This window comes from Emydura macquarii, unplaced genomic scaffold, assembly GCF_026122565.2.
Source record: "Emydura macquarii macquarii isolate MOO-44397 ecotype Brisbane River unplaced genomic scaffold, CSIRO-AGI_Emac_v2 contig_3248, whole genome shotgun sequence".
In the NCBI taxonomy this organism is placed as follows: Eukaryota; Metazoa; Chordata; order Testudines; family Chelidae; genus Emydura; species Emydura macquarii.
The window spans coordinates 1-27370 of record NW_027133385.1 but is presented as its reverse complement, the minus strand read 5'-3'; the positions used below and the strand labels follow the sequence as shown (position 1 = coordinate 27370).

The 27370-nt window shown below is 49.6% G+C and overlaps 1 protein-coding gene and 1 pseudogene across 2 annotated transcripts; both read left to right on the top strand.

Annotated features, from left to right (window-relative positions):
• Nucleotides 1-3129: 3129 nt before the first annotated feature.
• LOC137142734 (endonuclease 8-like 2) lies at nucleotides 3130-4447 on the top strand (annotated as a pseudogene).
• A 1085-nt stretch (nucleotides 4448-5532) lies between these two features.
• LOC137142732 (squalene synthase-like) lies at nucleotides 5533-19331 on the top strand. Of its 2 annotated transcripts, none has more exons than XM_067532183.1 (8): nucleotides 5533-5662; nucleotides 8124-8221; nucleotides 9890-10073; nucleotides 13682-13810; nucleotides 14436-14564; nucleotides 15648-15824; nucleotides 16420-16572; nucleotides 19017-19331. In XM_067532183.1, the coding sequence occupies exons 1-8, from the start codon at nucleotides 5561-5563 to the stop codon at nucleotides 19236-19238; spliced, it is 1194 nt and encodes a 397-aa protein (XP_067388284.1). In that variant the 5' UTR covers nucleotides 5533-5560; the 3' UTR covers nucleotides 19239-19331. The 2 variants fall into 2 exon arrangements, with proteins under 2 accessions (XP_067388284.1, XP_067388283.1); XM_067532182.1 differs by having other exon boundaries at nucleotides 14373-14564.
• Nucleotides 19332-27370: the final 8039 nt, after the last annotated feature.

The window sequence follows — 27370 nt, the reverse complement described above, 5'->3', positions numbered from 1 at the left end:
CAATGGCTGCAGCCAGTGTGGTGTTAAAGAAACCCCTGAGCCAGGGGTGCAGCTTTGTAATATTACATGTAGAAACCGGACACTCCAGCAGGAGTGCTGGAACCTACCCCACCCGCCTCCTACCCGCCGAGGCCCTGCCTCTACCCCTGCCCTGCCTCTTCCCCCCAAGGCCCTGCCCCTGTTCGCTCCTCTTCCCCTCTCCCGCCACCTCTGCCCGGGTCAGGAGAGACTCACCTGTGGAGTCAGGGCTGGGAGCTGCAGCTGCCCGACACAGGTCAGAGGGGACCTGGCTGAATTGGGTTGGCACAGGTGACCACCCGGCGCCTCGCCCGCTGGCAATAACTATATTTGCGGTGTCTGCTCAGATCACTGTCAGGTCCCCATTTTGACTGGACTTTCTGGAAGAAAACTGGGCACCTGGCCACCCTCTCCTGAGCAGCCCCCTCCCCCCCATTCCCTTTGTACATTACATTACACACTGTGAAGGCGCACACAAACCATCAGAGATTCCCCTGCTGGCAGGTATAAACTACTCTCAGTTCAGGACTTGACCTAACACACTTGTCACATGTTCAAAGTCATGCAGCCGTGAACGTAGACCCCAGCCCACAATCAATACGCACCATTGCTTCCAGACCTCGCCCCACAGCCGACTGGAAGAGGGAGATTGCTGCAGACCCATTAAATCAGTGGTCCCCAAACTTTTCCTCTCACGGCCCCACTTACCAGTAATAGAATGTGTCCATCCCCATTGAACCCTTGCTGGGAGTGGAATCCCGGCCGTGCCGGGGTCTGTGGCTGAGAGCGGGAGCCAGCAGCTTAGCCGAAGCCAGGAGAACGGCCATGGCCAGGAAAGGGGGCCAGGAGCAGAGGCAGGGTCACAGCTGCAGCCAGGAGTGGGTCCGGAGCAGAGTTGGGGGCAGAACGGGGCTGGGTGATGCACCCTCCCCGCACCCTTGTGAGGGCTGGCCTGGGCCCCACTGTGGGCCCCTGGGTGTTTCTCCATCCCCCTTAGAAAGGCGTTCCCCACGGTTTGGGGACAAATGCATGAGGACATCAGAGTCTGAGACCCAATGGCACCCCGTGCTACGTCAGCACACCCAGGCAATGTCACTGCTGCCGTGTGATGGCACTAGGCTTCCTAGTGAAGGGGACTGGTAGCCCCTCACTGAAACTTAGTGGGGCATTTTGGTTGGCATCTCTCAGCACCAACGGGGAAGGATCGATGAGGAAGCAGGGCCATGAAACGGACAGACCCCAGGGCCAATGGGAAAGGCCAATGCTTCAGGTCAGCCTGATTGACAGGGTGGACAGACCAATGAGCAAGCCAGGAGGGAGGGGGTAGGTCCCGTCCTCCCTGTGAGATGGAGCTGCCTGGGCAGAGAGTGGGGCCGAGCTAAGGATAACGCAGCCAGTGGCTGGGCGGCCAAAGGGGAAGCCCAGGCCGGGGAACTGAGCTGAGCTGAGCTGAGCAGCATCAAGAGATGCAGCCAGGCAGCGGCAGAGAAGCTGCCCAGGGAGCAGAGCTGTGCTGGGAGCAGAGAGCAGCAGCCACGCTGAGGCAGAGTCGAGCTGGGGCTGGAGCAGGGGCTGGAGCCCTCCTGAGCCAGGTGAGGTGAGCAGCTGAGGAGATCGAGGGGGACCCTGGGCCGGGCCCAGCACAGGGAGACGCCACCAGCCAAGAGGCTGCGCAGGCCAGATTTGGAGGGGGATCGTGACCCCAATGGGGGGCAACACTGGGAGAAGGGCCCTGCCACCTAGCGCCTGGGGGCGTGTGGCCCCCACTGGAGCAAGTGTCTGACGCTCTGCACCCCTGCAGCACAGCCACGGCCTGGGCAGGAGGCCTGTGCTGTGTGAGATACAGACTGTGAACGTCCTTTGCACCCCAGAAACTGTGTGTGTGATGCCCCCGCACCAGGGGGCGGCGTTAGGTGTTTTCCTTTAACCTTTCTCTTTTTATCCTTATTTTTATTGTTTACCGATTAATAAATTGTATTGCTTTGAACTATATGCATCGCTCAGTGGGTCAGAGAAGTGTCCAGTGCAGAGAGGGTACCCTGGAGTGGGAACACCCTAGCCCCTGCCGTGAGTGACCATGACATAGTTGGGGGTCGAGCCCCCAGGAATCCTGGGCCCAGCCTTGTCAGAGTTACGAGGACCCTGTCACACAGGAGATTGGGAGGGGGGCCCTTGAGGTCAGGCAGGCCTCTGGGTAAAGTGAGTGGGAGTAAGGACTCAGATCCTTTTACTCACCAATTCCACCGGGGCAGTGTATGAGCCAGAGAAGTTCCGAACAATAGCGGGACCATTCCCCCACTTACACTGGGAAAGCTGTTCTGTGGTGAAGAGCGTCTTCAGCCTGATCTCTGTACTGATCACTGGTTGTGGGGCTGCTATGAACAGATCAGGCTTCTGTATCAGATATAGAATGACGACAGAGCTTACTTCTCAGAGAGCTACACACCAGGGATGTTCCTTTTAATGCTCTGCCGGGTATGGCTCGGTTCGCTTAAATAACGTATGTTACACGCAGAATCACCTAGTGGCTGAACCGTATAATACAGTTTGGTGTCTCAATCAGGGGTACACATACCCCTAGGGGATTTCCAGAGGGTACGTCAACTCATCTAGATATTTGCCTAGGTTTACAACAGGCTACATAAAAACCACTAGCAAAGTCAGTAAAAACTAAAATTTCATACAGACAATGACTCCTTTATACTCTCTATGTACTCTACACTGAAATGTAAGTAACAATATTTATAGTGCGATTGATTTATTTTATAACTATATGGTAAACATGAGAGAAAGCAAGCAATTTTTCAGTAATAGTGTGTCGTAACACTTGTATTTTTATGTCAGATTTTGTAAGCAAGGAGTTTTTAAGTGAGGTGAAACTTGAGGGTACGCAAGACAAATCAGACTCCTGAAAGGGGTACGGTCATCTGGAAAGGTTGAGGGGCACTGCATTACACACCCTGAGGGGTTTGCACTGGTGCCCATCGTTGCACTATCGACTCTTTAGTCAGACTGGCAAAGAGAACAAGACTTCATGGGACGTGGGAAACTGCTCCAATTTAGCTAGCTCTTATCTCTCGGAGAGTCCTCCCGTTCCCTCACATTCACTGCATGCCCTTCACTGTGAACTTCTTTAGGTGGTGAGGGTGACCGACATTTGTTTGCCAAATGTAAAAGTCAGGAAAGACAAGGCTCCTTTTGTGTGTTAATCCTGCCAAGTACTGAGTGCCCTCAACTCCCATTGATTTCAGAGGCTCAGGTCCAAAGACGGGGCAATTGCCAAAGCTAGCAAATATACTGGGCTTTTCCCCGTTCTTCCACCATTTCTCCGCTATGTTCCCATTATTTTCCTTGGTCACCAACTTTTTTTTGACCCCCTTTCTCCCAGCTCTACCTGCCCATTCGGCTGGAGTGGAACATGATTGTCCTTGTCATGTTTCTGGATTGACACTGCAAAGCCAGCATATTCTCACTCTAATTTCCATCCTGTTTATTGTAGGTTGGTTCTGCACTTTGACAAAAGGGGCTTCCTTGCCTTTTACAACTGTCAGATACATTGGTGCACCCACCTCTGCCACTGTCAAACCTGCTTCTGACATCCTGTCTCCCCAGTTCCACAGGGGGCAGGCCTTGGTACCCTTTTGCCAGCCAATGCCCACCTGCTGCACCCTTCTGGACCAGCGATATTTCTCCAGGCTTGGTATGTTCCACCAGGGAGGGGTATGGCCTCCAGGAATAGTGACATTTTAGCCCCGTTTGAGATGGTTCTCAGATTTATTACCTGCAAACGCATGTGTTAAATGTTAGCTTTGAGACATGAGGTTTATGATAGTATTTCTCATTTCTATAGCACCCTCTGTCTCCTCAGATCCCAGGTCTTCACAAAAACGAATGTGTTAGGACCTAGTATTCCTGAGTGTCAACTTCAATGGGAGCTGTAATCAGGCTAGAAATCAGGCTCTTGAGTTTCATTATGCCCCTGTGAGGTAGATGAGTATTATCATCTGTGTACAGGCAGAGAACCAGAGAACCAGAGGCAGAGGGATGTTACTGTCTCACTGTTGCATCTGTGTTTATGAACTTCTCTTCACTCCATGTTCCAGGGAACATCATTAAGAAGGAGATCTTATATCTGGCAAGGAGCCACCCATTATCTCAGGGCTCACTCTTGGCTTTCTGAGATCTTGACTCCTTGCTTAATCATGCTGTTCAGTTCAGCACAGACTGGCTGCATAGGAAGCTGGATGGGAAAGGATTACACTATCAGATCTACCGGAAAGAAAAGTGTCCTCTTGCGCATGAGGTGATGAAGAGAACTTTTGATTCCCCAGATGGGTTTAAGAAGCTGCCCGCATGGTGTTCTCAGTGCCAGCGCAGCGTGCCACCTGAAGGGAATGGGTCCACCCACCCCAAATCACCTAAACCCTGAATGAACCAATATGCCTGCCTTAATGTGGATTATGAACACGTTCTGCTTTCTTGCAGAGAATTGCCTTCAGGTCTCTTTGTGACATGCTGTCAGTTGTACTGAGCAGAAATCACTTCTCCTCGAAGTGAAAATATAGAGAAAAAATAGAGCTTTGTTACAAAGGGAGGGAATGTTTCCATGAGGGGGGATTTGAAAGCAGCCTTTAACTGCCTGAAGGGGGGTCCAGGGAGGATGGAGCTAGGCTGTTCTCAGTGGTGGCAGATGACAGAACAAGGAGAAATGGTCTCGAGTTGTAGTTGGGGAGGTCTAGGTTGGATATTAGGAAAAAGATTTTCACTAGAAGGGTGGGGAAGCACTGAGCTGGGTTACCTAGGGAGGTGGTGGAATCTCCATCTTTAGAGATTTTTAAGTTGTGGCTTGACAAGACCCTGGCTGGGATGATTTAGCTGAGGTTAGTCCTGCTTTGAGCAGGGGGTTGGACTAGATGACCTCCTGAGGTCCCTTCCAACTCTAATATTCTATGACACTTCCAAGTCCATGTATCGCCATCAAGAGAAATAAAGCTAATAGCAGGAGAGGTAAATCTCCCCCAGAAGTTGAATTGCAGCTACTGAAATACTGGGTACCTTCAGATTTGCTGATGTAAAAATCTTAATTGGTTACATTTTTCGTCTGCCAGTGCAGCTGTACAAATTACTTCCGTGTGACTGTATTAGTGAAACAATGATTTGTAAGACGCTGTTTCCATTGCCTGAGCCCTCGCCTCGTTCACAAGCAGTGATCACCATTTCCTCGCAGTCAGGCGGGTCCCCGAACTTGCAAACGCGTCACTTGCTCGCCTGCCTCGGGCTACGGGCTGAGTAAAGAGATGAAGCTACATTCAGCCCCGCTGTAACTTGGTGGCCGGAGTGAGTCGAGGCTGCTGACCAATGAGCGCCCCGTCAGCCCACGGAGCCACGAGCGCCGCACGCTGATAGGCGGGTGCGAGCAGGTGTGGGCGGGGCCCTTCCCACCTGGGCGCCGCGCGGGGGCATTTAAGATGCTGCGGGCCAGGCTGCTGGGCAGAGCGAGCCGCCCTGTGCGCGGGTCCCCGGAGCCGGTGCGCGCGGCGCCATGGAGCGGGCGGGGCAGTGGCTGGGCCGCCTGCGGGAGAGCTACAACCTGCTGCGGGTGAAGCTGGGCGGCGGCGCGGCGGTGATGCCCCCGCTGGAGCAGGTGAGCAGAGGCGGGGCGGGGGGTGCTGGCTGCAGGGCGTCTCCTCTGCCCTCCCCTCCCGGTGAAACGGACCCAGCGATCGGTTCTGGGCGGCCTCGTTCAGCCCCGCGCATCTCCCCGGCCGCGCGGTGTCTCTCACTCAGACGGTCCCTGGGCCGTGACCATCGCACCGCCCAGCTCTCCACCTGCACCGAATTACCTCCCTGGCCACCAGGCTATAATCGCACTTCCCAGCTGCCTTCCCCGGGCAGCCTGTTCCCTGCTTTTATCCCAAGCCGGGATCTTCTCCAGAGTTCTGGAAAATCAGCGCTGTGCTGCGTGTGACACAAAGAGATGTGCCCGTGCCCAGAGCCTCACGGATGTCAATAGCGTCTAGTCCTTCGGCAGGAGGGGAGCCTCCGTCAAACACAGAGAGTCAGGTACAGGTTAGTGTTTTCTGCCACGCTCCTGTTGGTTTGTATAGGATGCCATCTCCCATATTATGAACGCTTGATCTGGTTTCCTTTTTGGTTTCTGTAGAAGTACAAAAGATGGGGAAGGCCAGCGCTCAACAGTTCTTCACTGTCCCCAGAGCTGCAAGTAACAGATCCTGGATCTCACACAGGATAATCTCTGTTCAGTGCTCTTGGGGGGGAAACCAAACAGCAAGGCCCCTGCCAATGTGCTTGTAGGAAGATCAGTTCATATTTTGAGACCTCTTGTTTTCCTCACATTTGATCATGCATTGGCATATTGTGGGGCTAGTCATACATTCCGGGTTACTGTAGTGAAGAATGCTTTGGGGAAGGAGGAGACACATAGAATGTATGACTTCACTAATAATTGTAACAACTTGGCATATGAGGGTGGCATGGTAGATCTCCCAACTTTAGAGAGTGTCCCTTCAATCTGTTCCAGAGGGGTAGCCGTGTTAGTCTGTATACAGCAAAAACGAGAGTCCTGTAGCATCTTAAAGACTAACAATTTTCTGTGGGCATAAGCTTTCGTGGGCTGCAAACCACTTGCCTCTGCAGCCCACAAAAACTTATGCCTGCAGAAATTTGTTATTCTTTAAGGTGCTACAGGACTCTTGTTGTTGTTCCTTTAACCTGTTGATGCCTATAAATGTTTGGCGCATCCATTTAGCCTTACTGGGTAAGACCCTTGATGCTTGATACATATACTGCTGTTTCTTGACCAGAAACGTCTAGAGAATATTATCAGCTAAAACTTGGGGTCTTGACACTTGGCTGTTGGTCAAGGCAAGGCTCTGAACTGGATTCTCTGCACACACATTCATGGATAGGTCAGAGTGTAGGATCCTGGATCAATTAAAGAAAATGGGTGGAAGGAGAGGAGGTTCATCCCCTCATCTTTCAGTCAGTAGTTTCACAAAGGACCATGCAGCTCTATCAGAAGGTAATAGCAGGATTGGATTTTAGTAGCTAGTATTACATTTTGTGGCAAAACTCCAATGACTTCAGTGGGAACAGGACTGGGTCCTTGATCATTAGTGACCTGGGCCAGACTAGAACACTGGTCCTGGAGGATACAGAATTCACTGCTGTATTAATGCCATAATTAGTAACTCTTGAAATTAGTTTTACTGTTTAAGAAGCTGATCTTGCAAGTCACCCTGTAGGGATGCAGGTGTCTGCCTGGCCAAGTGACTTTCAGAAGCATGGACTGAAGAGGTCAGTTGTGGAAACTCACTGGTGTAGGTATGATCTGCTTCCACCTGCTCATCACCTAGCAGGATCTACACCTTCCTCGGTGTCCCCACACTGCTGACCGTTTGCTGTCCCTCTTTGGAAGGAGGGTAGGATCATAAGTGCCAATTTTAATTAATTATCTTCACATTATACTAGTTCTTCTATGAAATTAATTTGAGCTGAGTTCTTTGCCCGGTTATTCACCTATTTACAAACAAACTTCATGTCTCTGTCCAATGAGGTCTGATTATCTCCCCTAGCTGTAACTATCCTATCCTATCATGCTGGGATGAGACGGGGAGTGGACTATCTAAATTATGCAAGGAGACAGATTTCTTTATATAAAGACCTACTTTGGGTCTGAAAGCTTTTGTATGCTTACATTTCATGCGGTGGAGCACGGAGCAGGGGCTATTGCACTGACCGTCTGCACTGAGGCTGCAGGATGTTGGGGTGACACGCGGGGCTGGTTCACAGGATTAAGGCAGGAGCTGCTGGAACCTGCTACTTTGTTTTCATGCGGAGAGTTGCGGGTGTCTCGGCCAGTATCTGCAGCAGTTCGGGTTATTAGTGCCTGAGCTCCTGGCTCTTGGGTTTCGGGGAGGGGGGTCTCTCCCCAGCCCGTACAAGCGCTGTTCGGCCCTGCCGCTGCCCCTGCCGGGGGCCCGGCTCCGCGGGGGCAGCCGGCTCGTGCACCGGGGTTCCCCGCCGGGGGCTGCCCGGCCTCGCCCCGCTTCCAGCAGCCCGTGTCCTCTCTGCTCTGCCCGCAGGACGCGCTCAGCGACAGCCTCCAGACCTGCTACCGGCACCTGAGCCAGACCAGCCGGAGCTTCGCCGCCGTCCTCCCGGCGCTGGACGGGGAGCTGCGGTGAGCGCCCGCCCGCCGGCCGGGGCCGAGGCACCAGGGCTTCCCTGGGCCGGGGCCGCGCCGCGGGAGCCCGGCACTGCCAGGCCGGGATGCGGGAGGGGTCCCTGGGCAGCCTCGGGCAGCAGCCGGGCCGGCCGGGAGCAGCGAGTGCAGGAGCCCCGAGCCCGGCGGGGCGGGGCAGGGTTCTCCGGGCAGCCGGAGCCCAGCAGCATCCCCGGCTGAGTGGGCCAGGAGAGGGTTAAACGTCAGCGCAGCCACCACGTGTTCCTGGCCACACCCAGGGTCTGGCCTTTCACATGGTCAGCTCATAGACTATAAGGTCAGAAGGGACCATTATGATGATCTAATCTGACCTCCTGCACAACGCAGGCCAAGGAACATCACCCACCCACTTCTGTAACAGACCCTTAACCGAAGACTGAGTTATTGAACTCCTCAAATACTGGTTTAAAGACTTTAAGGGACAGAGAATTCACCAGTAAGTGACCCATGCTGCAGAGGAAGACAAAACCCACCCAGGGCCTATGCCAATCTGCTCTGGGGAGAAGTTCCTTTCAGATCCCAAATATGGCAATCAGCTAAACCCTGAGCATGTGGGCAAGACTCACCATCCAGACACCCAGAAAGAATTCTCTGTAGTAACTCAGAGCCCTCCCCATCTAACATCCCCTCACAGGCCATTGGGCATTTTTACTGCTAGGAGTCAAAGATAAGTCAATTGCCAAGTTATGCTGTCCCAGCATACCATCCCCTCCATACATTTATCAAGCTCTGTCTTGAAGCCAGCTAGGATTCTTTGCCCCCACTGCTTGGCTCTCTCTTATACCCAGTCTCCAGCTGGAGCATGCCCAGCAGATTTGAGGGGGCCTGGCTTCCTAAGTCCACAGGGTAGAGTTAACTCTTGGAGAACCAGTGCCTAGCAAAAATGCCCTGTCACATGGCTATTCTAATAACTGAATTCCCCGTTATGGTCACCTGTCTCTTCTTAACTGGGATTAGCTCTCGCGAGCAGATACCATGACCTCCTCTAGAAGGAGGGTCTGAGCTATGGGATTGTTTCCCTGTGCTCCACTTTGATGTTCTCCTTTCCTGAGACTTTGATCCTCTTTAACAGCACAGATGCTGTCACACTGGGTGTGGGACTGCTCTGCTGTGTCCCAGAAAGTCTCATCCCCGGGTTATGAATAAACTAGAACCACGTGGAAATGTGTGGTTCTTTGGAATCCTGAGCCTTCTCCTCCTCCGCCCCCGGCCTTACGTCTCACTGGTTTTTTGTGTGTGTATTTTTTGGGCTCACCAATGCCAAATGGAATCGGAAGTTCGAAATCTGCCATGTTTGTGAAGGGAACTGGAAGTTCAAAATCTGTCCATATGCTTCAGGGTGTGGGTTAGGCTTGTGTTTTGCTTCCTTTTTGGCAGAAGCGCCCTCGCATTTGCCTCCATCTCTGAGGGGCATGGGCTCCTTGCACCAAATGCACACACATGCCACCTGCCCCCAAGGCAGGTATCACACATGCTGCACTCAGTGCAATAACTACATAGCTCCCACTGTGCTGCTGGACTGTTTAACTTGGGAATGTCTCTTACAAAAGCCATGTGATAGTTAAAAATGATCTGTCTGAGCAATAGGTAATCCTGAGTAATATGGAATCCTTTCTCTTGCTGTAGTCATGCCGTATGCATCTTCTACTTGGTTCTCCGAGCTCTGGACACGGTAGAAGACGATATGACCATCGCTTTACAAACTAAGATCCCATTGTTGCGTGACTTCCACTCCTATCTGTATCAGCCAGAATGGAGATATATGGAAAGCACGGATAAGTACAAACAAGTGCTTGAAGACTTCCCAACGGTGAGCCATTATTTTCCTTGTTTCAAACTATAATACAACCCGTACGTTGACTAGTACAGATATCCATTTCAAACCTCTTCACAACTTGGTCCATAGGAATTGCCAGATGACTGAAGACATGGTCATCGACAACGCATGCTGGAGTGTCACTGGCTTTGCTGTTTGTCTGCATTGCTCAATATATGAATGAGATGCAGAAAACAACTGATTGGGAAGTGGGACAGCTGAGTGTTACCAGCTTTGACGTTGAGTGCTGTGTATTAAAGAACAGAGGCCCAGGATCATGTCCAGTCACACACCTCACTCATGTACATTCCACTGCAATTTTGCGTAACTATAGTGATTTAGGGGTCTACTCAGTTGCACATGTGACTGCATTCAGAATTGGGGGGAAAATAAATTCTGATTAACGTTGCATGTGTGCAAGTCAGGGCCACCCTCTGAAAACTTGGCTTAAAACATGATATGTTCCTTTGGGTTTTGAAAAAGATCGGCTTCATGCTAGGAAATGACAAACTTGTTAATCCTTGCTCTCCATGTCAGTCGACCTCAGGTGTTGCGTACTGTGCCCCATGGAGCAATGGGGAATGATAGCAGCTTGCTCTGTCACTTCCTGATGTCTAGTTTATGGGGGGTGTTAGCTTGGTGGAGGCTTTGGAGAATCTGTTACTTACTTACAAGTGTCTTGAGCAGTTCATTCTATTTAGTTCTTCAAAGAGAAGGTTAAGAGGTGACTTGATCACAGTCGATAGGTACCTATATAGAGAGGAGATTGTCTGATACGGGAGAGCTCTTTAATCTAGCCAACAAAGGCATGACAAGTTCCAGTGACCGAAAGGTAAAGTTAGACATATTCAGACTGGAAATAAGTTGCCCCTTTCAAACCATGAGGGGAATTAACCATTGGGAGACGTTAACCAGGATGTGGTAGAATCTCTGTCACTGGAAGTCTTTAAACTGAGACTCAATGTTTCATAAATGTATGATCTAGTTCAACCAAGACTTCATGAGTTCGATGCAGGAATTGCTGAGTGACGGTTTCTGGCCTGTGTTACGCAGGAGGTCGCACAAGATGATCATAATGGTTCCTTCTGGCCTGTAAATCTCTGAATTTGCAATAGTACAAGTTTATGCTCACATTGCATTGTACACAGAAGCAATTCTATTGAAGCATTCAGATACTAAATGTTTGGCTGTGGGAGCAGAGACCTATAAATAGCTAGACAGAGCTATAGCACAAGTTTCCTGAATTACACTTAATGGTATTTTAACAATATGCCTTGGGTGTAACTAAAGTGTAATTTAATACATTGATTTTTATGATATTTCATTTATAAGCCACTAAACTTTGGGGCCCTAGTTTACTCCATCCTTCCTTTTCTTAGGAATTTTAAACAAACAAAACCTCTTCTCCCCACTCCAGTAATTGCAACCCAAACATTAACAGGGATGTGCATGGGAACAAGACACATGAGTCTACTACTCTGGTGTGATGCTAGATGCAGATTTCTGTGTTATTTCAGTGTTCCAGTTGAGTCCATGCTTTGGTTCATCAAGCAGGCAGTGCTGGTGACCAAGTTGAGATTCACTGACCACATCTGTTCTGCAGTAGATTTCAGTCTAGCTTCTAAGGATTGTATTTAACACTTGATGTCGTCATTATCAGAAGAACAGGAGCTCTGAAATTTTGAGAGAAGTTCAGTTAATTTACAGGGTTTTGTCAAATATTTTAATCTCCATTAAAGGTTTTCATTCTATCAGAGAAATGTGTGGAATGGAAGGGACCTCAATAGGTCGTCTGTTCCCACCCCCTGTGCTTAGGCAGGACCAACTCTATCTAGACCATCCCTGCAAAATGCTTGTCTACTTGGTTCTTAAAAACCACTAATAACAAAGATTCCACAATCTCCGTAGGTAACCGATTCCAGTGCTTCAGTAGCCTTGGAGTTAGAAAACGTTCCTAATATCTAACCTGAATCTCTCTTGCTGCAAACTGAGCCCGTTACTACTTGTCCTACCCTTGGTGGACATGGACAACAATTGATCACCTTCACCACCCTCTTTGTTACAATCTTTTATGTTTTTGAAAACTGTTGTCAGGTCCCCCTTCACCCATCTCTTCTCTAGACTATACATGCCCACTTCTTTCAACCTGCCCTCGTATGTTATTTTTTCCAAACCTTTTAGCATTTTTGTTGATCTCCTGTGGATGCTTTCCAATTTGTTCACATCTTGCCTTATGTGTGGTGCCTAAATATGGGCACAGTGCTCCAGCCGAGGCCTCACCAACTCTGAATAGAGCAAAACAATCCCCTCCTGTGTCTTACACAGGACACTTCTGTTAATACACCCCAGGATGACATTTGCCTTTTTTACAAGCACGTGACGTTGTTGACTCGTATTCAGTCTGTGATCCACTGTAATCCCTCAAGTCCTTTCCCACAGTACTGCTGCCTCGCCAGTAATTCCCCATTTTGTATTTGGGCATTTTTTCCACTTCCCAAGTGTACTGCTTTCACATGTCTTCACTGAATTTCATCTTATTGATTTCAGTCAAATTCTCCAATTGATCAAGATCATTCTGGACTCTAATCCTGTCCTCCTAAGTGCTTGCAACCCCTGCCAGCTTGGCATCGTCCAAAATTTTACAAACATCATCTCCTCCCCATCACCAAGTCATGAATGAAAATATTGAATAGTACCTGACCCCGGGGGGCACCCACCTTGTATGTGCTCCCAGTGTGAGAGAGAATGATTGAGAACTACTCTTTGAATATGGTCTTTCAACCAATTGTGTGTCCATTTTATAGTAATTTCATGTGGACGACACTTCCCTCGTTTGTGTGTGAGAATGTCCTGTGGGCCTGGGACAGATGCATAAATAGCAACAAGTCTTCTGAGACCCAGTGCAGTTTTCTAGCCACAACTGAGCTGCTGTAGTCTCTCCATCTATTTAGTTTATTGAAGGGAAGATTAAAAGGCAACTGGATCAGGCTAGAATTACCCGCCCATGATGAAGATGCTAAAGGACTTTTTAATCTACCAGACAAAGGCGTAACAAGATCCAGTGGCCATGAGTGGATGTCACCAAGATTCAAACTGGAGGTTAAATGCAAATTGTTAAGAGCGAGGGTAATTAACCATTGCACACATGCTGCCATCTGGGGAGCCTGGCTTTGCGTCGGCCATAGAGAGCTGAGCTTCAAAAGAACACTGGAAATCTTTTCTTGGAACTGTTCCCATCAGTTTACCTGCCGTTGACTTGGTGGGACTCTTCCCACAGAGTATTTTTGTAAGTCCATCATGAACTAACTCCCAAGTGATGCTGTCCAAGGTCCTAGAGTCTTACTGAAGATACAAACTGCCTCTGAGCTGTGGCCAAAGATCCTAGGAATTCTTGTTGAAGAACTTGCGGAATTTGTGTTTACTGCTGAGGGGCTTAAATCTACTGCCATTGAAGCCAGTGGGGAATTTTGCCAAACCCTGCAGTGGGAGCAGGATAAGGCCCCATTTAAGCTTCAACTGATCTTTCTCTTAGTCTGTTAGTGAAGCTGAATTTGGCATTCATTTTCAGCACTGTGTATATTTTCTTGTGGTTTCTTCTGTAGATCTCCTTGGAGTTCAGGAACCTGTCAAAGGTGTATCAGGATGTGATTGCAGATGTGTGTCGCAAGATGGGAGCTGGAATGGCAGAGTTTTTGCAAAGGAAGGTTGATTCCCTGCACGAGTGGGATAAGGTGAGTATATCTGTGAGTGAGCATTGAGAGAGCATGCTCAGGGCAACACCCATAGTCCCTGCCCCAGGCCTGTCAATTTCACCAGCTATTGACTAGCTGCTGTATGTTGTAATTGACCCTTGTGGATGACAGTGGCTGTAAATGTCCACGATGAAGTCTGGAAGCTGTTCAACTAGAATAGGCCACTGGGGAAGCTGCTCTTACATGGGTCTTTCATCTGGAAGATGGAAGCCCTGAGCCATTAACAGCTGTGACTGACCCATTTACTGTTTTTTCCTAAGTAAAGCATTGAATCGGTGGTAGCACACATGTGGCAGAGGCATGTTCCTGGTGTGGGGATGTTGGCTGTCAAGCATGGGCATGAAGAGACATGCCAAGGAATGCTCAGTCCTTGTCACACTGAATTCAAAGACTAAATGACCTAGTCATCGAAACGAGGAAAGGCACAACACATGGCACACTGTGTAACCTAGACGTGTATATATATATGTGTGTGTGTGTGTGTGTGTGTGTGTGTGTGTGTGTATATATATGTATTTTTTTCCTTCTCCAAACCTTACAGTATTGTCACTGTGTTGTTGGGCTGGTGTACATTGGCCTTTCCCATCTCTTCTCGATACTGGAGCTAGAAGACCCTATCGTAGGACAGGATACGGAGGTTGCAAATTCCATGGGCGTCTTCATAGAGAAAACTGTCCTCATCCGTGATTATTTGGAGGATCAGCTGGCGGGAAGAGAATTCTGGCCTAGAGAGGTAAAGGAAACCAGCCCTTTTCTGGATAAGAACTTGAGCTAGTCATGGCTCATTAGGAAGTGCTAGTGCTGTGATGCTGACAGCGCATGTGAAAGGGACAGGAGTGGAGATACTAGTACTGCTTTGATGCAGTTTAGTCAGAACTTCCTGTTACAAGACTCATTTCACTGAATTTATCATTGGTCCCTCTTCAGATTTAGAAGATCTCTGGGCTTTTCAAATAAACCTGCCCAAGTCTGTTTGTACAGAGTTAGGCCAAACTCTTCTGTCCTTGAGCTCTGACAGTGACATAGCTGAGCAGTCACAATTAGGGGTGTGTGTGTGTGTGTGTGTGTGTGTGTCTCTCTCTCTCTCTCTCTCTCTCTCTCCAGGGACTAAACTCTATTGCTAACCATGGTAAACTTGTATCCTAGTAAACGTTGTGCAATGAAATGGCAGGCAAACATCTCATCAACGTGTCATAAAAGCAAAACTCAGATGCTGGAGCACCTGTGGTGTGTTTGTCTCCCCGTGATCACAGAAGAAAGCTGTGATCTAGGAGACCCTGATTATTATCACTGGTCATGCATCTGTTCAGCAGAGTGTCTAGAGAAACCTCTGCTGTCCGAGAACACTTTGGGTGCATGGAGCAGAGCAAAAGCATCAGCATCGTTGGCTGTATGACAACTCTACTGCAATAAGTACGTAAGTGCGTTGCTGAATCAGAGGCATGGATGTTGAACGTTAGAGCTCCCATCTGGGTCAAATTCTTCTCAGCGGAGTGGGATCCACATGCCTTTGTTTAGTGTCTGTCTACAAGTTCACCACTTTGGTAGGATTCTCTTCTCGAAGTTAGTCTCTGTATCCCACTATGTCTCATTGAGAGAGGCCCTGTAATGGGGCTGAACGGAATTGAGATCTGGAGTAAACTCGAGTGTTTCAAGGGTCCTTCTTCTGACTGCAACAAGGTTTGATTATGAGGAAGAGGTGAAGTTCAGTAATAAAACTTTATTTTAATAGCTTGATACAGGCACCCTTTAAATATGAATTTCTGAAAAATGCTAAATGCTGAGTGGTGTTGCTATGTACTGTCGGCATTCCCAGGTTTGGAGCAGGTACGCCAAGGAGCTCTCTGATCTCGCCAAGCCAGAGAACATTGACGCAGCTGTCCAGTGTCTGAATGAACTGATCACAAATGCCTTACAGCACATCCCTGATGTCCTCACATATTTATCTAGACTGAAAAACCAACGTCTCTTCAACTTCTGTGCTATTCCCCAGGTATGTTAACCTTTACAGATGTTTTAAACAGGATCTTCTAACTGCTTCATCCTCCCCATTGCAACTGGATGTTTTTTGTCATTTATGCATAGTCTTTAATATTAGGACCATTTAATAACAGTATATAAATAAATTCAACATGGAGTTCACCAAGCATTTAGTGTGTTTGTCCTGTCCTGAGAAATTCTTTCCCTAAAGGAATGTCCCTGCTTTTTCATGTACATGCTCCTCCCACTGACATTAATAGTGTGAGGAGTTCGAGGGGGCTGCTGTCAGATAAATGTAAAGAAACATGACCTCTTTTCCTCCTAAACCAAGACTATCCTATATAGTTGATGAAAATATTACGAACTTGTCTGTCCTCTGTATCTTCCTTGTCTTTGCTTTAGTCATCAATTATGAGCACTGGTTCTTTAGAAATCATTCCTCTATCCTCTCCTTTCAGCTGAATTCTGCTTTTTACCAGGTGGCTGAAATCGCGGCCCCACTAAAATCAATGGGTGCTTTGCCATCGATTGGGAATGGGGTCAGGTTTTCACGCCATGTGCACTGCTTACAGCCCAGAGTAAAGTCTGGTTTTGTCACTTCTCCCTAGGTGATGGCCATTGCCACGCTGGCTGCCTGTTACAATAACAAACAGGTGTTCAGGGGTGTGGTGAAGATTCGGAAAGGACAAGTTGTCACTTTAATGATGGATGCCACAAACATGCAGGCTGTCAAGGCAATAATGTACCAGTATGTGGGAGAGGTAGGTTTGGTGTCTTGGTTTCAAAGACTAATCATCAGATGTCGCGGTTTCCTCTTTAATGCTCAGTGTTCTGCTGTTAGGGCTAAGCTGGGTTTCCACTATAACCAGCTGATTAAGCAGTTTAGTATCTTTCAATTTGCTTTGAGCAAAATTGCTGAAGATCAAGCTGTTTCCTACTGTACTTGTTTCTTGAAGTAGTAAAATCTGGGACGTGACTGTTTTCCCTGATGCTTTAAATTCTCTGTCCTCACTCATTACTCAGATTTTATAGTCTATTGGATAATGCTACACTGAATGTTATACAGTTGTATGCAGTTGTACAATGTGGGTTTTGCATTATGCTACAATTTACAGATAAATACATGGTGATTACACATAGATACTATAGATTTTTTCCTACTGAGTCAACTTAATGGGGAGTTTCACCATTTCTTTATGCCTGTTTGATAACTCCGTATCTTTGCAGAACATCAAGGAAAACAAAAGACCCCTAAATGGATATGGGTGTGCAAGTTGACCTCTATATAGGGCATAACTTTGGTAGCTTAATTCACCTGTTTCTAAAACTGTCATCTCACGGTGGCACAATCCCATGATGTAGGTAGCCCTGCAGTCACTGGCAGCTCTCAGAAGTGTGCTAGATGCTGTACAGAAATGAAGACACGGTCCTGATCTCTAAGGAGCAGTTGAGCATCTGGCGCTCCCACTAGCGTCAATTTACCATTGAAAACCAGGCCAATCAAATTCTGATTAAACAAACAGTTCTTGCTAGAAGGTTGCTCAGGTGATGTCACACACCGTGGGCAGGGTCCCTGCAGAGCAGTGCTAGCCGGGCTAGTGTCTGTGGTCCTGCCTTGCAGCATTCTGTCTTGTTTCCCCCGGACCATGTGGACGGGGATTGTGTCTTAAAAATGTATATGAACAGTATTGAGCCCACGCAGGGGAGGACCTTGCCCTGTCGGTATCAGAGCTAACTGCTTCCCAGACCGCTTTTGCTGGCAAGATGCAAACGCTGCCCCAAATCCCTGAGTGAGATGCCGTTTTGTAGTGGTTGTATGAATTGAGTAGCTCTGGGCTGACCTGACCTAACCATATTAATAACAGGGCTTATGATGGGCCCTAAACATTTTGTAGCCCATGGCCTGGTTTTTTAAAGGCACTTATGTTCCTAAATCCCCCTGAAATCATTGGGAATTAAACACCTAAATATTTTCTTAAAATGTGTCCCTGTTTCAAATATGATTGTTCTCTATAATTGCATCAGAGGGATAAATACCAGGGAGGGAGATAAATTATTTAAATTCCGCATCAATGTGGACACAGGAACTAATGGATATAAACTGGCCATCAGGAAGTTTAGACTTGAAATTAGATGCAGGTTTCTAGCCATCAGAGGAGTGAAGTTCTGGAACAGCCTTCCAAGGGGAGCAGTGGGGGCAAAAAACCTAGCTGGCATCAAGGTTAAGTTGATCAGATTATGGAGGGGATGGCATGATGGGACAGCCTGATTTGGCAATTAACTGATCTTTGACTACTAGCAGGAAACATGCCCAATAGCCTGTGATGGGATTTTAGGTGTGGTTGATTCTGAGTTAATATAGAGAATTCTTTCCGGGTGTCCGGCTGGTAAGTCTTGTCCACATGCTCAGGGTTTAACTGATCTCCATATTTGGGGTCAGGAAGGAATTTTCCCCCAGGGCAGATTGGCATAAAGCCTGGGTTTCTTTGCCTTCGTCTGCAGCATGGGGCACAGGTCACTTGCTAGAGGATTCTCTGTACCTTGAAGTCTTTAAACCATTATTTGAGGATGTCAGTAAGTCAGTCGTAGGTTAGGGGTCTATTACAGGAGTGGGGGCGTAAGGTTCTATAGCCTGCATTGTGCAGGAGATCAGACTAGAATTCCTAGATGATCATAATGGTCCCTTCTGACCTTAGTCCATGAGTAAATCCCAGTGCGGACACAGTAAGCAAAGACATCCCTGCAGGAACCGTTACTTAGGTTTAAACAACAGACTCCTGTACACGGCTGAAAGTGCCCGAATGCAGAAACTGCAATGCAACAAAATCCCAGCACCATTCAGAACTGATACACCTAGTTCTGGCTAATGGCTCCAACTCCACTGCAGACTGACTGCTGAGGAGTGCGCTCTAAAGCAGAGTTCAGCTGTGAGCACAGTTTCCAGGAAGATATTCCCTGCCTACTCTAGTCAGGGAAATGGGGCCAGAATCCTGCTAAGCTGGTGCAGTTCTGATCCCAGTGCAGCTTTCAAACTGGGCAGCTCACCACTGATGGGGAGCACTGTCCTGGTTGAAGACACATGGCGTTTCTGTGATGATAGGGCCCCTGTGGTGGAGGTCCTGTTTGACGTTTGAGGGGCTACTAGATGGTGTGTTGTTCTCATGGTTATTTTCTAAGCTTGTGGGGGCTTTTTTCCTCTCTTCAGATCTATCGGAAGATCCCAAGCACAGACCCATCTTCTAACAAGACCCAACAAATCGCTGTCTCTATCCAGACAATATGCTCGCCCAGTGGCACTGTGGTATTGCGTAACCGTTACTCCCCCATCTACCTCTCGTGTGCCATGCTTCTGGCCGTGCTGAGCTGGCAGTATCTGAGCACGATGTCAGAGGTGTTGGAGGAGGACGTACAGGTCAGCGAGAACTGAGGGTTGGTGGGGAGAGTGAAGTCGGTGGATGGGCAATGTTGGGATCTCGTTCCTGTCTCTTTCCTATTGGGTCTGCTGCCCTGTGGATTCCATCCTGGCATGGGCCCTGGTAGCTGAGAGTGGAATGGCAAGTCTGGAGGTGCTGGTTGGCCGGCAGCTATTGGGTGAATGGCAGCTGCTGGCTAGTGGCTGGCAGCCAGACTCGGACGCTTTCATTGTTCTGATGAACAGGTAACAAATGCATCAGTTTGAGTCTCACATTTTGTCTTTGTGGGAAACAGTGTTTTACCTGAGTTCTGGCTGGGATATTTTAAAATGGAAATATAAACGGCCTGCCTTGATTTTGGTTGCCTCAATGGATTTTGACAGCCTTTTCCAATACAAGGCTATGTGACATTAGCGTTTGTGGATTTCATCTTCTCCTTTGCCCTTTGCTTTTCATTCTGACCCCACTGTCTTCATTGCTCAGCAATTGAACAATTCCAGCCTGTGTCATTGGGTTTGGAAGCTAGCCTGTCCTAAGACTGATGAACCCTTCAGTATGCGGGTAATCTGTCTGACCCCTTATCTAAGTAGGTGGTGGCCTTACACTGCAGTGACAAGTGGGTGTGTGCTGTACATCCCATCCTTGTACTAAAGACTGCAGAGAGAGACTAGGTTGTGCTGCAGAGCTGTCTGGATGCAGAAAGGCAGAGCTGCTTAGGCTGTGCCCATCTGCCACTTTTAACTCCTCCCCTGCCAAAAGAGAGGCTCCCCCCCACCAGAAAAGGTAACACCTGGTGAGAGTTATTCCCCACCTGACTTACTCAGAACTGCGCACCAGGGTCATGGAAGCCCCTTCTCTGGATGTAAGAGCAGGATCGCTGCATGTGAGCATTACACGTCTAGCACAGGAACAAACAGCACCTTCAATTCCACACTGCACCTGTAACAGAGGATTTATGGGCACAGTTATCTCAGCTGCATTTACAGTGGGCCATAATGACCTGAAGGAGGCAATATTAGTTGGTATCAAATTACCAGAGATCTCTTGTGTTTTTAAAGATTAAGCATAGGGGCAAGTGCCTATTGATCAGAAGACCCTGGCTTCCTAAAAATAATTAGCAAGTTGCGGGTGGGGATTTCTCCCCCTGCCTGGCTCCTTTCTCCTGACATGTGATTACCCTGTTTGCACTGTGTTGGGATGGTGCTGAATTGCTATATAGAGATTTCACCTGGTGTGTACTCGTGGGGGTGAGTAATGGTGAAGGTGGGACTAGCCGATCCTATAGAGCAGCATGACATCAGGAGCCCGGGTCAGTAGTTAACGAGAGAGTGAATGTCAGCCGATCCCTGTAGCCCCTCCCAAATGATGAATGTATTATGACATGCGAGCAAAGCATATTTTGGGGATGTGACTGTAGACCATGAAATTTCAGCTAGGCTGGGCCTACTTGTAAAATTTAGCTACCAAATATTAATAAGATGCATATTGCAGAGTATGTGAAATGGTGGCTGGCGTTCCTTTTGGAAAGGGGTGATTGTTTCTCATTGCAGCACACTCATGCTGTCTTTCCATTCTCAAAGTATGTCTGGTATTTCATTAAGTAACTGTTTATTAATTGCCTCTCTTGTCTGGACCATCTTCCCTAATGAACTTATCCTCTGGGAGTAACTCATCTATGCAGTAAACAGCAATGTGTTAAATGCAGGGTGTGCTAGAGCTCCATGGCTCCAGACTTCTGAAAATACCTTATGATCAAAGCCCATGGCTGGATGCCTCCCCAGGTATTGCTCAATTTAATCACAACAACCCCAATGCCCCTTGGTTTGAAGGGTGGAACATTGACCCTAAACAACAAATCTAGGTGGCTAGCACCTTTTAACTAAGTAAAGCACATGGGTCTCTCCCTCTTGTATTCTTTTCTGGAATTCCTGTGTTTACTCATGTAAATTACCAAAATGCTTTGAAAAACATTGAATTTAAAAATATAAAAGAGCAGCAATGGAAGGGGTAAAAAGGCAAGCAAGCGTCAAGAGTGCAGAATCACTCTGGACAAGAAACTGACAAGACCTGCCATCTTGCCCAGCTGTCTTCTGAGACCACGGATGCAGGCTCTTGGGGGAAGCTGCTAAGAAACCATCACCGCCTCTTGCCTGCATTGGTGAGGATAATTGCTTTTGCAGCTAAAATATCCTGGACTTCTGGTTTGGGGGCTCATTGTATGTGTTGATAGGTATAGTAATTAAAGCCTTGCTGTCATTATCGGACGAGACGCATGCCAATTCCTTAGCGCACACATAGCAGATCCCAGCCTGTGAGTTAACAGTGACCCCTTTGGCAAAAGGGTACAAGTACTGGGGAATATCACATGTTGTATCTGCACGCTCCCATCGATCTAAAAAGATTGGTGATACTGTTGGATAGAAGCAGGACTTTGGAATCAGAGGGCCTTGGGATAGCCAACACCCTGCTCGAGGACTAAGAAAACAGACGTGGTATCTGGAGGGACAAGAAGAAAAGTAGTCTCCATCTACAATTGGTAGCTATGCCTGCTTTGTTTACTAATCAGGACACTGTGTGTAGCCAGCACAATTACTGAGGGTTTATGATTGGGAAATTGAGGCTGACTAAGCAGAGGCATTGTATAGCCTTTGCTGTCTGTGATGCCTCGTTTCAAATAAATCGCTTTGCACTGAAGAAATTGAATCTGAGTTTTCACTGGTGCAGTTATTGAATAACCAGCTGTGGGCGTATGAACTGATACCCACGCAACACCCTCCCTCTCTGTGCTTTCCTCCTTGCTTCCCAGCCCGTATCACTTTGACCTCTTCCCCGTCTCTCACCCCTTGTATCTCAGGATTTGTAGGAATGGGGCAGCACTGTCATGTTACAGAATATAATGGCAACTTGGCCTGCCCGACTGGCCTAGGTGTGAGATTGGGGTGGCGGTGGTATACAGCGCTGCAGAGACAGAACTGTAAATGCAAACCGGGTGTTGTATTGGCTCACTAAGGAGGGGAAGCCTGCCACAGCATCACCTCTTTTTGCCTGTTTTGGGGACTATAGAATTTGGCTCTTACTGGGATAGACGGGGTGTCACATTGTGGGGTCAGTTCAGACCAGTGACAGGTTAGGTGACCACTTGTCCTGTAACCCTGAGTGCCTTAAACAGGCTCTGCTGCTGGAGCTCCCTGTCTGGATGCTCCCAGCCAGCCTACAAGGGGAGAAAAAACCATGGGCAAGAGTTCATTCTACAACCCCTAGGTGAGCTCTGCTGTCCATGGAGAGGGTGGGGAAGTGGCTGGGCCACCCCCAGGAGATCTACAACCTGCTGCGGTTTAAGATGGGCAGCTAAACAGCAGTAATGCCTTGACAGGACCAGGTGAGCCAAGCGTTCCCTGGTGCGGTGGGGGGCATTGGCTGAGCAGAGGGTGTGCTGGCTCCAGGCTGTCTGGTCTGTTTGTACCCATGAAATCAACAAAGATCAGTTCTTAGTGTCAATTCATCCAAGGGCATCGCTCTGGCTGCATATTTTTCTCTCGCTCAGTAACTTGGGATCCGTGGTAGCTGATCATCTCAGTTCTCAGATCTCTGCCTAGCTACAGAATTACTTACATAGGCCTCGATCCTACACTCAGCACTGTGCAGACAGGAACTTGCCCCTGCCAGTGTCTCCCTGAAGTTTGAGTGGGTGCAGAGCTCTGCCCATGTGGGGCGCCTGGAAGGCTTAGGGTCATAATCACAACTGCCGTGTAATATTTTACTGATCGTTCTTGTAAGTAGATCAGATCCGGTCCTCCACGTGACTCTGGTCTCTGGCTAACCACACTTGTGGATTAAGTGGAGGGCAGTCCTGTACCCCGAAAGTCGTGTGTCCCGTGCACTTGTGCCTTTGATTACCCCACACACCAGTTGAATCAGGGTTGTTCTGCATCTGGCTCGTGTCTCATAATAATTCAAGGCCCAAATCTTGCAAGCAGACATGTGCTTCTGCAGAGTCCTATTGACTTCAACAGGCACAACAGACTATTGCCTGCAGATAGCCTTTGGAAACCTGGGTCCTGAGTGTGTTGGTCAAAGAGAGCGAATCGGGTATTTATTCATACTTTAAAAAAAAACTGCACCAAAACTCTGTTCTCTGTATAGCCCCCCACCAGCACCATCTGGCATGTGCTGAAGGCTTGGTCTTGTTTCCTTTCTGAAGTCTATCCAAAGACAGGAAAGACCGAGATTTGCCAATTCTTCAGCATCCCCAACATGGCAGGAAATAGACAATGGGGCTCCGGAGAGATGCTTCCTGTTCAGTGCTGTAGAGCAGTGGGGCTCAACATTTCTGTACTGGCGACCCCCTTCACACAGCAAAGCTCTGAGTGCAACCCCCTAACCCCTGTGAGCTCCCCACTGCCCCTTCACCCCTCACCCCTGCACTCCCATCCTGTGCCCACCTGGGGAAACTGACCTGGAGGCATGGAGCGGCTGGTATTTCTGCTCACTCCCCCTTCCAACACTGCTCCTCTGCACCCCACTAGGGGGCTGTGTGTGGGTGGGGGGAGTGAGGAGCAATGTCAGGGCTCCCTGCATCTAGGTCACTTTCCACACCTGCGCTACGTAAGGGGAGGGCAGAGACCAGCAGCTCCTGATGCTCGCCTCACAGCACAGCCCAGGTGGGGAAAGTGACTGACTGGGATGCAGGGAGTGCTGGCGTTGCTCCTCACTCCCCCCTCACAATCCACTAGGAGGGCGAGGAGGAACGTTGTGGGGTGGGTGAGCAGAATTTGTGTGTAACCGCTCGCCCCCCCTTCCCGCCCACTGCCACGTTCCTGTGCCGGGAGGAAGCAGGGGAGCTCACAACTCCTGATTCCCCCCACCCCCCCGCCCCCACATAACCATGTCACAACCCCCAGGTTGAGAACCAATGCTCTAGAGGAAAATAGCCGGGGGGGGGGAAGGTGGGAACCAAACACTGAGGTCCCTGAACATACGTCTGTGGGCAGATCCGTTCAATCTTGGGTACAGAAACAACACTCCCCATCGCTAATTCCTTGTTTCTGTTTATTCCTTGAGACGGTTTTTTGTTTCTCTCACTTGTCCGGACATCGGTTTATTATGGGGTGGCTATAAATTCGGGATGACTGCACTGCGCTGGGCAGAAGCAAGTGGAGCAAGTAGAACTTACAAGGCCTCAATGAACGGTTCTCAGTTTTGTTTGGTTGGAGTTTTGCTGGCGTGGGGTGTCAAGGTAGGTCTGCTAACCTCAACAGGGGCCCTTCACTGGTCAACCAGCAGATGCCTGCAGGGGTTTGGCTCTCTGGCCCTATGGCCGTGTGCCAAATGCTGTCTCCCAGCTGCTGTGGAGGCCTCAGGGGGCCAGGGCCGTGCTTGATGCTACACTGCTGTGTCTAGGCCAGTCACAGTCTTACTGAACATTCTCAGCTGAGTGGAACGGCTCTTGGCGGGTGGCAGCTGCAGAAGGCCAGACCTGGCCCACGGCCCTTGGCAGACGGCTTGCACTGATGGCACTTGCTGCACTTACTCCTCACCAGGAGTTAAGGTGGGAATCCGGGGGGAGCCTGAGCAGCTCCTAGCAGGGAAATGATGCCAGGTCTGGTCTGCAGACTGCCGTGCTGGGGGTGAGGAAAAAGCTAGCAAACCATTGCCTCAGGATTGAAAAGGTTGCTCCTGACCCCCCCACCCGGGATGGTTTCCCCCAAGAGCCATGCAGGGAGGGTCCCCTCTGCCTTCCCGCAGGATCTGCCGGGTCAGGTGCAGGAGATGCATTGTCCTCCAGCAGAAAGAGCCTGCAGCCATGGCAGCCTGGAGTGGGGCACAGAAAACTTCCAGAGGCTCTGCAGCGGAGCCAGGGAGGCAGGTTTTGAGTGGCAGTCCCGGGTGGCGGGCAAAACTTCCCAGCCCAGAGAGAACAAGGGGAAGGTTGGGGCATCTTCCTTCCTCTGGTGACTGGTCCCTCCCCTGTATTTGCCCCCCCACCCCCCCGCACCTCACCCCATGCTAACAAAGGGGCCAGGAGGCACACGTATTCTCCTCGTACCGGCTCTGAGGAAAACACCCATCAGCTGAACTGTGCCCACAGAGGGGTCAGGGGTGAGGGTGCTGTCCATGCTCTCCGCACAGCTCTTCCCCACGCACTGAAAACTCTCTTTAAAGCAGGACTTTTTTAATCGTTTGCGTTTTCTGTGACTGCCGGGATGTTCCTCCCATCCACAACCTGTTCATTGTCTGTGCAGTGGTGAGGTGCATGTAAGGTGAGTCATCTGGGTTTTATGCACAGAACCCAGTGACTGGCGCCTGGGGTTGAACTCTTGTTCTACGGGTACACAGCCAGCTACTCCACTCTGCTGGCCTGGTTCCCTCAGCTCAGATACTCACTGCACCGCTGCTCTTGTCCTCTTCAGACTGTGGCCGTCAGCACTCCGGCTGTTCGAAGCTGAACTAGCCTGCAGTGAATAGCGTTACCTGGGCTAGTTGTGGATTTCTTTCAGCTCCTATAAACCGTCTCTCGTAAGTGCCCCCACGGGAGGTAACGACGGAAGTTCTTCACCGTGAAGATTGCGGGCCTGGTTTCAAATGTGCTGGAATCGTTCCCAGTTACACCAGATCTGAATGTGGCCCTTCGTATTAGCCCGGGGCAGTCGTCATGAGTCCAGCAATGAGCGGGTGGAGCCTTCACAAAAACAAAACCGGATGTCTGCCTCCGCACTGGAGAAGAGCATCCATGGCTGTGTTCGTAAACAGGACTTCAATGCTGTTCCTACGTGCCTAATGGGACCCAGCCCTAATGTGTGAAAAACCAGTAGGTCTTATAAATAATTATTAATGATATTACCCTAGTGCCAACGAGCCGTAGTCATGGACCAGGGCCCCTTTGTGCTCAATGCTGTATAAACATGGAACGAAAAGATAGCCCCTGCCCCAAGGGGCTTACAATCTTAGTAGATAGGACAACAGCTGGATACAGACAGACTGACGGGGGAGCACAAGGAAACTGTGAGACCATATTGGGTGGCCTGACAGGCAGTGGTCTCCGCAACCTGCCACCTGACTATTTTTTGTAGGCGTCATGGCGCAGGGAGGAGAAAGCGGATAAGGAGGCAGCTTTGTGGCTGTGTACAGGGAGCGCGTCCCCAGCGTGGGGGGACGTGTGGGAGAAGCACAAAGGTGCTTGTTTGAAAATCTAACCAACGGGCAATAGAGGTTGAAGTCACGGGCCAGTCGGAGGCAAATGTCGACAGCTCGTCTAACTGGGCCCAGCCCTAATGCTCGCAGAGCTAGTGCTTCTGGCACCGGGAAAAGTCGAAGGTGAGGCCCACCAACTTTGCTGTCTGCAGTGGGGGGGCCCTTTGTTCACAACACCCCCACCCCCCACCTTCTGCCTCTCTAAGCTACTGGCTTTAAAGGTCGTGCAGCTACTGGAAGTGGGTGGCTCAAGGGCGACAGCTGCATCTTTTTAATAGCGCTGGAGGTGGTTAGAGCAGCCCGGCCTTTGCTACTGCTGCAGTGACACCTGGTGTCTGTCACGAACACGCACAGCTGCTCTGCACTTGCCTTGGCCGAGCCATCCAGCGCTTCACTAGCACGCACCCAAACCCCCGAGTCTCAGGTTCTGTCCCTACAGGGTTTTACAGCCCAGAGCGTCCATGGAAGTCCCTGAAGCAGGGTTAGAAACCAGCCAGGCTGGGCGAAGTCACTGATCTCCGCTGCCCATTCTGACAATCTCCCTGGAACTGTAACACGTGTGTAAAGTACATCAGCCTGCGTTGGCTTGGCCGGACATTCCTTCCATCAGCTGCGGATGCCTCCTCTCCTCAGCTCAGACTAGCAGAACCGACCCTGTCCTGCAATGGCTGCAGCCAGTGTGGTGTTAAAGAAACCCCTGAGCCAGGGGTGCAGCTTTGTAATATTACATGTAGAGACCGGACACTCCAGCAGGAGTGCTGGAACCTACCCCACCCGCCTCCTACCCGCCGAGGCCCTGCCTCTACCCCGGCCCCACCTCCTTCTCCCCTGAGGCCCTGCCCCTTTTCGCATCTCTTCCCCTCTCCCCCTTTGTCACTCGATGCTCTTCCCCTCTTCCCCCACGTCTGCTGGGATCGGGAGAGACTCACCTGTGGGGCCGGGGCTGGGAGCTGCA